At 36.0% G+C, this 13,226-nt stretch overlaps 1 protein-coding gene across 3 annotated transcripts in view; it reads right to left on the bottom strand.

Annotated features, from left to right (window-relative positions):
- Nucleotides 1-7,800: 7,800 nt before the first annotated feature.
- asic2 (acid-sensing (proton-gated) ion channel 2) overlaps nucleotides 7,801-13,226 on the bottom strand; it is a 336,573-nt gene continuing 331,147 nt past the window's right edge. For all 3 annotated transcript variants that reach the window (XM_044099872.1, XM_044099871.1, XM_044099870.1), the window contains 2 exons: nucleotides 12,063-12,131; nucleotides 7,801-9,754 (listed from right to left, as the gene is read on the bottom strand). In XM_044099872.1, coding sequence (XP_043955807.1) covers nucleotides 9,653-9,754; nucleotides 12,063-12,131 — 171 coding nt within the window. In that variant the 3' untranslated portion in view covers nucleotides 7,801-9,652. The remainder of the gene's footprint in view (nucleotides 9,755-12,062; nucleotides 12,132-13,226) is intronic.

The following is a 13,226-nucleotide window of genomic DNA, read 5'->3' as shown; positions in this document are numbered from 1 at the left end:
TTGTGGAACAGGAGTGTTGCACAAAGTGAATGAAAAAAATGAAGAAGGAAGTTAATATTATTAATCTTTAATCTCCACACGTTGATGTTTGTCTTTGGTTTTGCATTGTGGCTCAAAACACTCAAAATAAAAAGAAACTTTCAAACCAGTAACTGAGTACAACAGCCATATCTTTAAAACCTTTGCAAATATTTCACATATTGTTACTTTTTAGTCTTTCAAAGCAACATGTAGAAAAATATTTCAGGAAAAATGAAGTCAGAAGTGAATTATGTCAGAATGAGACTTTAGATATAAATTGAATCAATACTGCAACATCCTCTTTGAAAACTTGTTGCATGCAGTTGTATAAATATCTGCAAATTATATTAATGTATTAATTCATGGCATTTCTAACCACATTTATCCATGAGTTTATTGCTTATTTTCTATGTTATACAAGCTGGCTACTTATAAAATCCAAAGCAACTTTAGTTTCTTTCTTTTATTGCTTCAGTCTCAATATAAAACTTTGGCATAAAAATCCACAGCTTCTTGCTGTTAACACGTTTTAATTGGTTTTCTAAAGTCAACATCAATTTAATGAAAGAAAATTTCTGCCACTTTATTTGGCTACGTAGGTTTAAAATACAGCATACCATGTAATTAATTGCTTGAGTCAGTAGTGATAAGGTAAATATTTAAACTTTCAAGCATTATTCATTGTGGTCAGGTAAAGCAACACTGCTAGGAACAAAACTATTTAGGAATCTATGTAAACAAATATTAAAAATAATTTAATTAAACAATAAAAGCAGAGCTTTAAAACTGATTTACCTGCTTTTATTATCTTTTTCAACTATGAACAGACTGTAAATTACACACAGGAGACCAAAAATAACACAAAGGCCTGCCTTCATACTCACCAAAAAACACCTTTTTTCTGAGATATCTGGATGAATATTCAGAATGATGTATGTCCCATACAGCCACCCATACATAAAGTTTAGTTTTAGAACAGTCAATCACCAAACTTAGATATTTTACCACTTTAAATAAAACTTAACCAGAAAAAGATCTTGTGAAGCGAATATTAAAGACGAATGAATACAGCATCAAATATTTCTCTTGAGAATTCAGAGTTTGAAGAACGTTATTGCCATCTAAGTTTAGTGAGAATATTGCAGCGTGCTTCTCGCTGTGCATGCGACAGTCCAACTCACACACGAATCTGTAGCTGGAGTTTCAAAGTCTTCTTGAAAGTGTTTTTAGGGCAATTGATACGGAGCTTTTTAACTCATCGGGGCGTGATGATTTACGTTGCATGTGGGATGTTCCAGTTTCACTTTACTAATTACCAGAGTGCACACAGAATCCCCATGCAATGCAAAAGAAAATGTCCTGAGAATCTGGGGAAAATGACAGTAGTCTTGCTAAGAGACTAAGTCTGCCGTTTAATTACATGAAGAAGAGATTATTAGCTTTGCTAAGTATTCTGAATGCCACTGATTTCCCCAGAGCATGTTGGGTACATATAAAAAGAGCACCCTGTTGAGTCTGACACCAGCCATCAAATTAGTAATCAACAATCTTCAGGAATAAACAGTCAACAGATCATTATAATTCAGCTCCAGATAACAGCAAAAAATGCATCTAAAATGGAGGATGCACTTTTAGACTTCTTACGTGAAAGTAGATCAAACTCTGAAAGACTGAGTCAATAGCTCTGTCAATGTTTTGCTTGCTTCTACTTTAAAATGCAATTATGTGTTCAGTAGCTCTGGTAAAATTAGATTTACATACATTAATTATGGATATCAAGGTTAAACGTATCAAAATCAAAGGCTCTGTGAGCAAAAAGCTTCAACAGATCAGCTTGGAAATCCACTGCAAGGCAAAATTCAAATGAATAACTCACACCTCCCCTAGCTGCTGAAAATGACAAAATGAGACCAAAATTTTCTCCCAGATGCAATTTCTTAATTCGTCTCTCAAGCAGAGGTCCCAGGGTTAAAGCACTTTGCACAATTTCTTTTTTTTTTAAACTCCCATTATCCTCAAAATGATCTTTAGTAAATTATCTTTATAATTTACTAACACTAAATTCTCCCTTTTACATGAATAAAAAGAATGAAGATGTGATGTCTGAGTGGTGAAGTATGCAAATGATTAGGTATTATAGACACAAAGGATAAAAGTGATATTATATTAATGGAATAAAGTGGTTATTAAGCATGTAGAAGGTTAGTGGTCTGATCTCCAATCCACATTAAATAAATGTTATTTTATCTCCATATCATTTATGGAGATAAATGGAAACATTTTCAAATTTCACTTGAAGACCTTGTTGCAGTTTATTTTGGTTCTAATCTGAAAACAAATCAGGACTCCTGATCCAACCAAGATGATTAGGTGACATCCTGCTGATGGATATTGTTTGTTTGGGGAACAAGAAAACATTTCTGTTTTCTGGGACAACAAATAGATTTTAGAAAATTACTTTCACCTGCTGCCTAAAGACTTGAAGCTCGACTTAGACTCCTAGTCTGACCCTCAAGTCTTAGCAAGGTTTCTTATGTCACATAATAAAGAGTGAAAGGAAGCTACACTGCAGCAGCTGCACGTTTCACTGTGAAAGGATGCACTTGACTACTGACTTTTGTGGGTTATGGGCTGTTAATTGCTCATAAAAATCTGTTTATTCAAGATGTAGCTTCATAATAATGACTACATGAAAGCCTCTCCAACTGAACACTGTGCTAAATGGAATTAGATCAGTACAGAACAAAGTAAAGATGATTTATCTCTGACATTCTCTTGCTATTAAGCTAACCGTGACTTCACAAGGAAATTCCCGTTTGGATCTTCTTCTTCATCATCATGTTTCATTTTATAGCTTAGAGTTGGACATCTTTATTATTTAGCAAAAAAAGGTTATTTTGAGTCATTTATATTTGCATTACTTTTCTATTATTACTTTCTGTAATATTAAATGTCAATTAATCTGAAACTTACAAAGTTATGACATCGTCATCCAGACCCCAAATGATTCAACATTTGGCTATTTTAATGGATGCAAACAAATCTGAAACACGTCTGTGTGTTATGATTCTGACATTTAGGAAATATGACTAATTTGAATAATTTTAGTCTGATTTAATGTCAGATCATGAGAAAAAATGTTTTTAAATAAAATGTATGTAAACATAATGGTTTCAGCTACACTTTGTACACTACACTCTGCAAAAACAGTTTCCACTGTGCATATTATGGTATATTTGATGTCTGAATAATTAATGTAGACAGCTGTAAGTGTATTATGAATGAGTTTAAAGTCTTCTTTCGCTTGTGTTTATTTGTATTTCCTGCAGCTGCAGCGCAATGTTTAAACCACATGAGAATGCTGAATGGACTTCAGGATAAATTGAGCAACAATAAAACACATTAAAAGAATTGGAAAGAGGACCAAAGCTGACTGGAGTGACATGATCTTATAATCAAACATCTCCTGCAAATGTTTAGGAAGCTTTTGGTCTGGTTGATCTGAGATGATTCATAATTCCCCACAATGTCTCCTGCAGAACTGGTACTTCTGCCAGTGGAGGACTGCAAGGCAGACCAATTTATAATGAGCCCAGTGCTACCAGTTAGCCTCACCATGCATTTACAGTACATCCTACGGCATGGACATCATTACAGGCAGAACCAGAAGGACGAAGTAAAAAACACAAAGCCAAGGCTCTGCGGTCAGACAGAGAAGCCAAGGAGTGCAACTGTACTGGCAAGTCATGTAACTATTGAAGGTGATTCAAGAAGAGTGTGTCATTTATTTTTCTTAATGTACACAGAAACCAATCAGATGAAAACACAGCAGGAATAGATTCAAAAGAGTTCTGAAGATGATCATTCAGCAGTTTTCCTTCCACAGCATCACTCAGTCACATACAGCTGCACTCTTGATAAACACGATGCAACTGAAGTGTATCAGTTGGTTTTAAAATCTGTCAAAGTTTCTTGTTGCTTACAGTGTTTATTTCTGTCAGCTGATCAGCTCGATTCATGTGTGTGATTGCATCTATTAATCTAATCTAATATATGTGAAGTAGAAATTTTGTGCTTCATTACCCAGATATTTTTATATCATCACTGTACATTTATTAGTAAAAAGGAATCACAAAAGGCTCCCAGACTGAAGAAATGCACCACTGTTGGAACTACACAAAACAGAAAACCTATCAAAGAATTATTTTGGGTTTGGATCTTTAGGCACTTTTACTTGCAGTCTGCCAAAAAAAAAAAAAAAATCAAGTGAAAACTTGGAGAACTATTAAACAAGACCACTTTTAAATATTTCATAGCTCCACCACCGCAAACTACCTATATAAAAAGGAATTTGTGAATAATTTTTGGACAATGTTACACTATCCTCAAAAAACTTTGTACCATCACATTTGCAGTACAAACTATTCAAATATCTTAGACGTGTTTTTTTTAATTAGACCCGTTCGATTTTTTTACTACACAAAAATCCAAATTGATCACATCTTTCTTGAACAAAAACTAAAAATCAATTCTTTTTCAAAAAAGAAAAACACTTTTATTTCACCAAACTTTTCAGTCTATTTTTTTAATCCTTAAATGTCAAATGATTTCTGCACCTATGAAGCGAAACTAAGTCATGAAACATCCATCCATCCATCCATTTTCTTACACCCTTCTTCCCTAAATGGGGTCGGGAGGGTTGCTGGTGTCTATCTCCAGCTGCGTCCCGGGTGAGAGGCGGGGTTCACCCTGGACAGGTCGCCAGTCTGTCGCAGGGCAACACAGAGACACACAAGACAAACAAACATTCACACACACACTCACACCTAGGGAGAATTTAGAGAAACTAATTAACCTGACAGTCATGTTTTTGGACTGTGGGAGGAAGCCAGAGAACCCGGAGAGAACCCACCATGCACAGGGAGAACATGCAAACTCCATGCAGAAAGACCCCGGGCCGGGAATCGAACCCAGGACCTTCATGCTGCAAGGCAACAGCTCTACCAACTGCACCACTGGGCAGCCCCGTCATGAGACATGCAGAAAGAATAAAAAATCTGATTGTCCACAATAGTCTTCAGGACCTATGCATCTCTGCTATGGATAAATCCCCGCCCCACTAAGGAAATCAGTGCATTTTCAATAAGTTGCTGATGCACTACCCCTGACCTGCAGGCAATTTCCGACGAATAAATATCTGCTAAATGAACCGAGATTGAAGAGAGGCTGAGGCCCGGCCTCTAATATGAGTCCCCAGAGATGTGTGGAATATCATTTTGTGTAAACAAGAATGAGTCTTTTTACATAACAGTTACCTTTAACAATGATGCTGATGCCATGCACTGAATTTAAACTAAACGCAAAGCCCCCAAGAGGAAAAGTTTCCTCACAAAGCGGTTTATCACTACACTCATTCATTATCTAACAATGAGGCAATTTTCATCTTAAATCCATCCATCCATCCATTTTCTTACACCTTTCTTCCCTAATGGGGTCGGGAGGGTTGCTGGTGCCTATCTCCAGCTGTGTCCCGGGCGAGAGGCGGGGTTCACCCTGGACAGGTCGCCAGTCTGTCGCAACATCTTAAATCTCATTTCCTTAAAGAAAGCTTCCTCTCACAATACAAAGTAACATTGCAACTATATCAAAGAATGAAAAGAGAAACTAAAGAATGGATATGCAGTTATGTTTAATGAATTAGTATATGTGTTTTGACAAGATGTGTTTGTCAGACTAAATTATCTTAGAAAATAACCTTTAACATACTTTTCACTAAGTGTACATTGCTGTAAAAAAATATTGCTATCACTGATGTAATATTTTAATATTACATATCTTTTCTTTATATATTAGCAGAAACTCATTTTATGTAACAGAAAAAAAGAGCTAGGATAGAAAATGATTTCTTGCTCTTACTATTGTGTAATTTGGTTTTTACTACTGTCATTTTCGTCTTTGATTGTGAACAAAGAAAAAAAAACATTAGCAAGATTAAAGGTAAACATTGTTATTAAGAGCAATACATTTTTCTCAGTCTCATTTGACACTTTTGACCTTAATTAGTCAATAAAAACACTGAAAGGATACAAATGTTACTTAAAGTGAGTTAACCAGGTACTTTTGAAAAGCTTATTTCCCTTAATTAAATAAAACTAAAGAGCAAAAGATAATTCTGAAAATAAGAAATCTCTCCCAGCCAGAACGTAATCTGTTGTTTTTCAAAAGTTAACAAGTAAAAAGGTTTCATATTAAACTCAGTAAAGTCCTTTATTTTGATGATTATTTAGTCACCTAAATAAACCTTAACAAAAACAGAAGATTATGCCTTTAAGATGTTCCAGAGTAATTAGACGATGATGGTCCATATGTAGCAATGGACCGCTCAAAAAGTACAGCAAATACTTTTTAAATCGCCATTATGTTTTAGCACTTTGCCTCAAGGATTTTCTTGAGGCAAAGTAATCTTTTAAAATTGTATCAATCAAAAGTTGTCCAGATTTCTGTACTATTATTTTCAGCCCTTGTACTAACCTAACATATTGAGCATGTGAAGAACATTAAAGTGAAGAACAGGTGATTACAGCGTTTGATTTTCTGAAAGTCACTTCTTTAAAAAATTATCAACACCTGCATCATCTTTCAGTTTTATGCATTTTATTTAATGTTGAAGGTTATTCAACATTAGAGTGGAAAACATTTTCTGTATTTCATCCTATTATTATTTCGAAAGAAACATGAATAAAACACACATTTGCTATAAACTGTTAGTAGAAAAGCTCCCAAAGATCCAATATAAAATTGACTGTAATTAAAAGACAGATAATGGACTGTGGACTGAAACAACCAACTAATTGAACTGATTTAATGTCCTGATTTTCAAGAGAAAACAAAATAATTGCATCAAGCAAGAAATTGTAATTTTACAGTGGCCACCTCATCTGTAATTATTGTGACTGATGATATAAAAGCTAACTGTGTTTCTTTTACAAATCTGCACAAAACTTTGTCAATATTCTACTAATGTCAAAAACCCATCAATTTTGATTTTGATAAGCCATTAATAATTAAGCCGTGCCATGACTTTACAGCTACTTCCTGTTGTCGTCTTCTTCGTGGTCTGGTGTGATGCAAAAAAAGTGTTTACATTGCAGCTTTGCAAAATAAATAAATTTCAATAAGGCAAAAAACCCCCCAAAAAACACCTCGGCAGATCGGCAAAACTTTATCAAAAAACAAGTTTATTTTTTAAAAGGGGAAATTTATTTTAAGTTTTCTGACCTGATCTATCACTTGCAATAAAAAGTGAAATGTTTTTAAAAAAAACACGGAACAATAAAATTCCTTCCTCATAATATTAAACTTGTCAAAGTTTGACTGTGCAGTTTTTATTTTCTGACTCTTTGGAATAAACATTTGTATGGATAAATGAATTTAGACTTTTGTTTTATTTTGACTGGAGGCTCTTTTGCAAAAGAGCTCTGCCAACATTAATTTGGTGAATCATAAATCATCTACTGAACCAGCCAATTCTTTGTGTTGATGTGAGCTTTCATTCGCAGACCTACTGGTGACATGAATTGAACTTACATATAAGTGGAATCTATTTCCTAATTATGTGATTTGTTAAGGTAGTTTCTTTAGGTGTATGAAAATAAAAATGTTAATGATCTTTTTACTAGGAGCAATGATCTGAACCTCCACCTCTGTCATTATACTTAAATAAATCGGCTGGTCTTCAGTGTGTGTGTCATAACCACAAAGACACAAGTGACTGTAAAACATGTTTCTTCATTTAATCATTTCACATTAAAAACACACACTGTATGCTGCGTCACACAATGAGAAAAACGCTGTCCTCCAGTAACAACTGAAGCCGAAGAAGAAGAGAGGAAACAGCCAGTGTTGTTGCCACGGCAAGAAGCATCAGTGTCAGGTTCCCCCAGGCCGGCAGAGCACCGTGTTCGTCAGAAGCCACGACATGAGAGAGAACAAAGAGACAGCAGGCTACGCCACACAGCCGGGAAATCATAATTCAAACTCTCACAAAGCACTTGAATTCATTCCTACCTGCAACGCGCGTTATTCTGATCACGGAGACCATGCTAGGATGATCATGGACTGGAAATAGAAAATCCAGATTCACTAAATCTTCTAAACAGTCTCAAAGGAGCTTTTGGTGTAGAGCCATTGATAATCTCTGAGGGGTCCAGCTGAATTCGTCCTGAGGAGGACGTGTGATGCTCGCAGCAGAGCGCCGCCTTTGTTTTCACACATTCAACCAATCAGAAGCGCAGATCACACCGAGAACTGCAGACTGAGCAGAACCGCCAAAAATACGACCACACCCCTTCACCTGGAGTCAAAGCTGTTTCTGATCTGCGTCAGGTGTGTTTGCTGGGTACCCGTTTCATAAGGAAAAAATTAAAAACGTATTTACAGCTCACACAGCAAACCCACTGGATTAAGTCATCCTGCCTCCTCATGGTGCTTCTGTTGTAGTTTTATACTGATTAAAATTGTCAAGCTTGTGATTTTTGTCTTTTGGTTGAGGATAAAAATAAAGAGAGATTTGTTGAGATAATAATAGCCAACCTTAAGCATCACCCTGACACTCTGTTAATCAAATAATGCCCAAACAATCCCGCTGTGTACATAACTCCTTGTTTGGTAAGCTAATAATTTAGACTCCGTGTCAATTAGCTGAGTGCTCCGATGAGATACGGCAGCCAGGAGTTGGTAATTCATAGTTAGGGTCTGACATACCTTCAATGAGGTGTGTAAATAAAAACTCAATGCTACAGGAGTCACACAGCAAACCTGCCAGCTGTTAAAACCAACTAACAAAAATACGGCATGTGAACGAAACAAAATATGGACAGAAAAATATTTATATCTGATTGTTTTCTGTTGGGGGGAAAAAAGTAAAGTCTATATTTTCTTCTTAAACCAAACCAATAATATCTGGCTTATTCTCTTATAATATTGAAATAATAAATGATCAACTGCTTGTGACTGGTGACTTTGACAACCGTTTGTTCAATCTGTACATTCAAAGGTTGACTCTTCACCTAGGCCTTTATCACAGGACTTTCCTGCAGGTAGAAAGATAAAATGGCACACATGTACTCTAAAGCTGCAAGTCCAGCCTATGTATCAGCAAAGAGAGCAAGATAGATCAACACATGCAGTTTGGAGAACAGTTTTGAACAGCTATTTTGGCAGTGAGCAACATGTCAACATTTCTTTTTCGATTTTTACATAGATATACTGCAGAAGAATTAGACCCCTCAGTAGGGATGCGTCCCACACAGTCTTTGATATTCTTTGTGCATATATGTGGAAACCCCGTCGAAGGGCCGGCATAGCGGAGGATCCCCGTCCCTCACTACAGTCCAAGGAAAGAGAAAAAAGCTGAGAAATCCAGCTGACAGCTCCTTAATCCCCATTAGTGCCTCAGACAGAGGGCTGTGACGGAGCACAGCCTGTCCTCAGTCCCACTGCCTCCTCCCCGCCATGCAGTTAAGATTTTTGCAGGATGCTACAACAGGGATCTGTAGCAAAACCTGGTGGAGGCGGACTTCTCTTCGCTGCTGGGTATGTGTGGCTGTGAAGGGGAGGGCGGGGGTGGACTTCAGCAGGCAATTTCCTCCAGGGTGCCCAGCGTCGTCTGGAGGGGGACCGTCACCGTGTGGCTGATGGATTCTGAGTGGTTTGCCACTGGGTCACAGGAGCTCTGAGAAGAAAAGATGGAAAGACTTTTAAAAGGCATCCAGCCGAAGCAGGAACACACATACAAACGCAGCACCTTCTGGTTTGTATAAGCAAGTGAGGCTGCTTCAAACAGCAACAAATCAGCAGAAATATTCAGCATCTCTGCTACAATGAATGGGAAGTAAAAGCAAACATAGAAAAACACTAGAGCAAAATTTTAAGAGAAATATTCCTGTTAAGTTTGAGTTGTGCTACAAAAGGCAAGATGAGACCAGTAAAGATACTCAAGGGACCAAATGTTTCAGGATAAACTTTAGCATCAAGAGAACTACTTTTCTTCTGAGTCAAAGAAAAACCAAGACAAAGTCATTTAGCCAAGTGTGCTTTCCTCAGATTTGAACTTTCATTTAGAAGAACGTTTTTTTGTTTTCGGTGTCAAAGTGTCCAAACTGAACTTCAGATCAAGTGAAAGCAAAACTCTCACTCACATACAGGCCATCCAGAGGTCTTAGAAAAATCTATGCAGTTATGGTCCAAACATATTTGTCTGAATGTCTGACAACGCTTGTACAATTTCCTCATATAAATGATCTTATACTGGTAAAAAAAAAAAAAATCTACATATAATCTATTTTTTACTACCGGTATTCTAAATAGAGTGAACCTTCCCTGCAACGCGGTTCACCTTTCATGGCCTCACTGGAGTTTTTAGTGCAGTTTTTTTTCCACAGTGCATTGTGTTCTGCGTCCTGATTGGCTAAACACTCTCCGCGCTTCTTCTCAATGACGTTATGGTATTTAAATATACGTAATACAGCTTGGCAAATTTTGGCAAATATTTTTGCCCAGAAGAAAAAAGAGACAACAACTACCGATAACTATGTTCTTCTCTTGAAAAAAACACACCTGCACCACAGGATTCAGAAGAAAAAAAAACACTAGAGAGCGGAGTGAGGCCGCAGCGTCAGTCAGAGGAACAAGGAAATACGCGAGTCACAATTTGTTCTACTGTAGCTACTTCATACTGATGATTAAAATGATTATTTTACTGTAGTTATTTGTAAGAAAGCATTCTATTTGTTTAAAAAAATGCTTAGGTCTGAAAACAGGTTTTGTTCCTTGGTTTCAATTAGAGTATTTAATTATTCTGTATAATAATTGTAAAGAAATAAAGGTAACTACTTCACAGATTTCTCCTATCACGGGTTCTTTTCGGAACAACCCCCACGAAAAACAAGGGTTCACTGTATTCACTGTTGATATGTCTCCCACAATGTGAACATGCATTTTATGTTTAAATGTATGAAAAGGATCAATATGAAAACAACAAAGTCATTATATAACAATAAGCATTAATACGATTTAATGTAATTTATAACGCTACAAAACTATCAATGCTTAGTTTTAATCTTGTGTTTTAAGAGAAATAATGTTACAGGGACATGCCTGTTTAATCATATTGAAGGTATTCCTTAAAAAGAATACATAAAACATTGTAATAAGGTCTAATGACATTTGAAATAAAGCCTAATAAAATGATGTCAAATAAATATTAAATTCACTTCCTGCCATATAAAAATATGTTTTCATATAGAGTCTGAAAAACTCCTGCTTTTCATGTGAACTAACAATGATATAAATGCACTCATGTCATATTTGAAAACAAACTGCTCTTCAGATCTAAAAACAAAACGCACAAACACAACCAGCATCTCATTTTGTGAGAAAGAAATAAATTATGGGCGAGTGCCAAGGAAGCCTCCGAAATCAAACAATAGTATCTGAACACAGATCAAACTGTGTCCGTTACTTCTTTGTGTGCCCAACTCTTCTGTTCTTGTCTGCGATATTTGCACTGCCATTGCTTTATTTGCAAAACCAACACAGGCAGAATATTCAGAAGGCGGTGTGTTGTCTGTTACTAAGAATATTTATTTTGCCTAAACTGCAACAGTGTCATTTCTATCTGCCTTGAACAAAGAAGAGAATCAAAATTATCTGCAGATAATTTTGTTCTTGTGTTGTAAGTTATCAGTGCAGACGATTTGTTCACACCTGCTTCACACACTTTTACTTCCCTTCTCAACTAACATCACAGACAAATTTTTTCTTTAAAAAAACTTCCCATCAACAATCCTGATGACACAGATTTATACGGATGAATCTACAAGGTGAATTTTCATTTTTTTAAACTAAAAAGCTTTTAACTGTTCACTCATTTTTCATGCTTTTGTTTCACCTGCTTTTGCAAAGACAGAAAAGAACAAACTTTGAAAGACATTATAGAGAATCCACATGCTAAATGACTTGAAATGAATATGCAAAGGTACCACTTCCTCAGCATGACTCTCATCCTCCTCCTCTCTGCTGAGTAAGTCCAGTAATCTGTCCTTCACCACCTGTAGATCAGAAAGTAACACAGAGAGCTCTGTAGCAAAGCATGTAAACAGTTCCTCTGCTTCTGCACTGAGTGCAGAGAGAAACTTGGCCGTAGTCAAGGTGAACATGGATGGTACATAAAGCAGCAAATCATTCCAATATGATTCAGAACAAAAGCTCTCCAGATTAGCTTTGGAGAGAAAGAACAGGGTGATTTGAGGGTTTTAGATATCAATCACTTAATTATTCCATCAGAATAAAAGCAAAAAAGAAGAAAAAAATCTTTGCAATTACTTTCTCTCTGAATTTTAGAAATCTGAAAAAGTGAAGACAATTATCCGCTCATCAGAAAAAAAGCTGAAAGCTGAAGCTGAAAGAAACACAAAAGCCTTAAAAAGAAGCATTCAGTTGAGAAAACGTAATAGAAATTTACAATCCGTGGCCCTTTATTTCAGCCAGCTCTAAAGTAAGTCCGGCTTTTATCTGCTTTTAGCGTGAGCGACGCTGACTCTGGTTTCAGCTGGTTTGGTGCTTCAGCTTTTCACAGAAAAACAAACCATTGAAATGAGACGCTACAAAAGCTCCTGCTACGTTCAACTTCAAAGAAAAGTTTTTTAAAAATATGGAAACTAAAAATATACAATACATCACTGTCCCATTCAGTACTGCAGTGATGCTGACGCCACACTGACTCGGTATGAAAAACAGTTTTTTAAGTAAGATACCTTAAAGTACAGAACAAAACCAAACCTTAAGAGAAATGATTCTTATGGCTGAACTTAGAGATTGAAATCTGGATCACTCATTTGTTCTTGGAGTTGTTTTGATGCGTTTTTTTGTATTTATTCATCTCATGTCTGATAAACATAATTAACTTTACTAACTTTAATATTTAAGTGTGATAAAAAAGCAAAATGAGAAACAAATGATTTCTTGTAGATCTGTACTGATCTTTTTTCATAAAATAGTAATTACTTAACGGAAGATAAAGATTTTGCGTCTCAAAAATCATTTCAAGACATTATCACAGTGGTTGGTATAAAAACATTAAAGCTTCATTTCACCATGCTGATGGTTTTACAATATTGTTTTCTAAAAACAGCTTTTGGAAAAAG

This window comes from Gambusia affinis, linkage group LG19 (genome assembly GCF_019740435.1).
Source record: "Gambusia affinis linkage group LG19, SWU_Gaff_1.0, whole genome shotgun sequence".
Classification (NCBI taxonomy): Eukaryota; Metazoa; Chordata; class Actinopteri; order Cyprinodontiformes; family Poeciliidae; genus Gambusia; species Gambusia affinis.
This window is presented reverse-complemented; position numbering and strand designations above follow the sequence as displayed.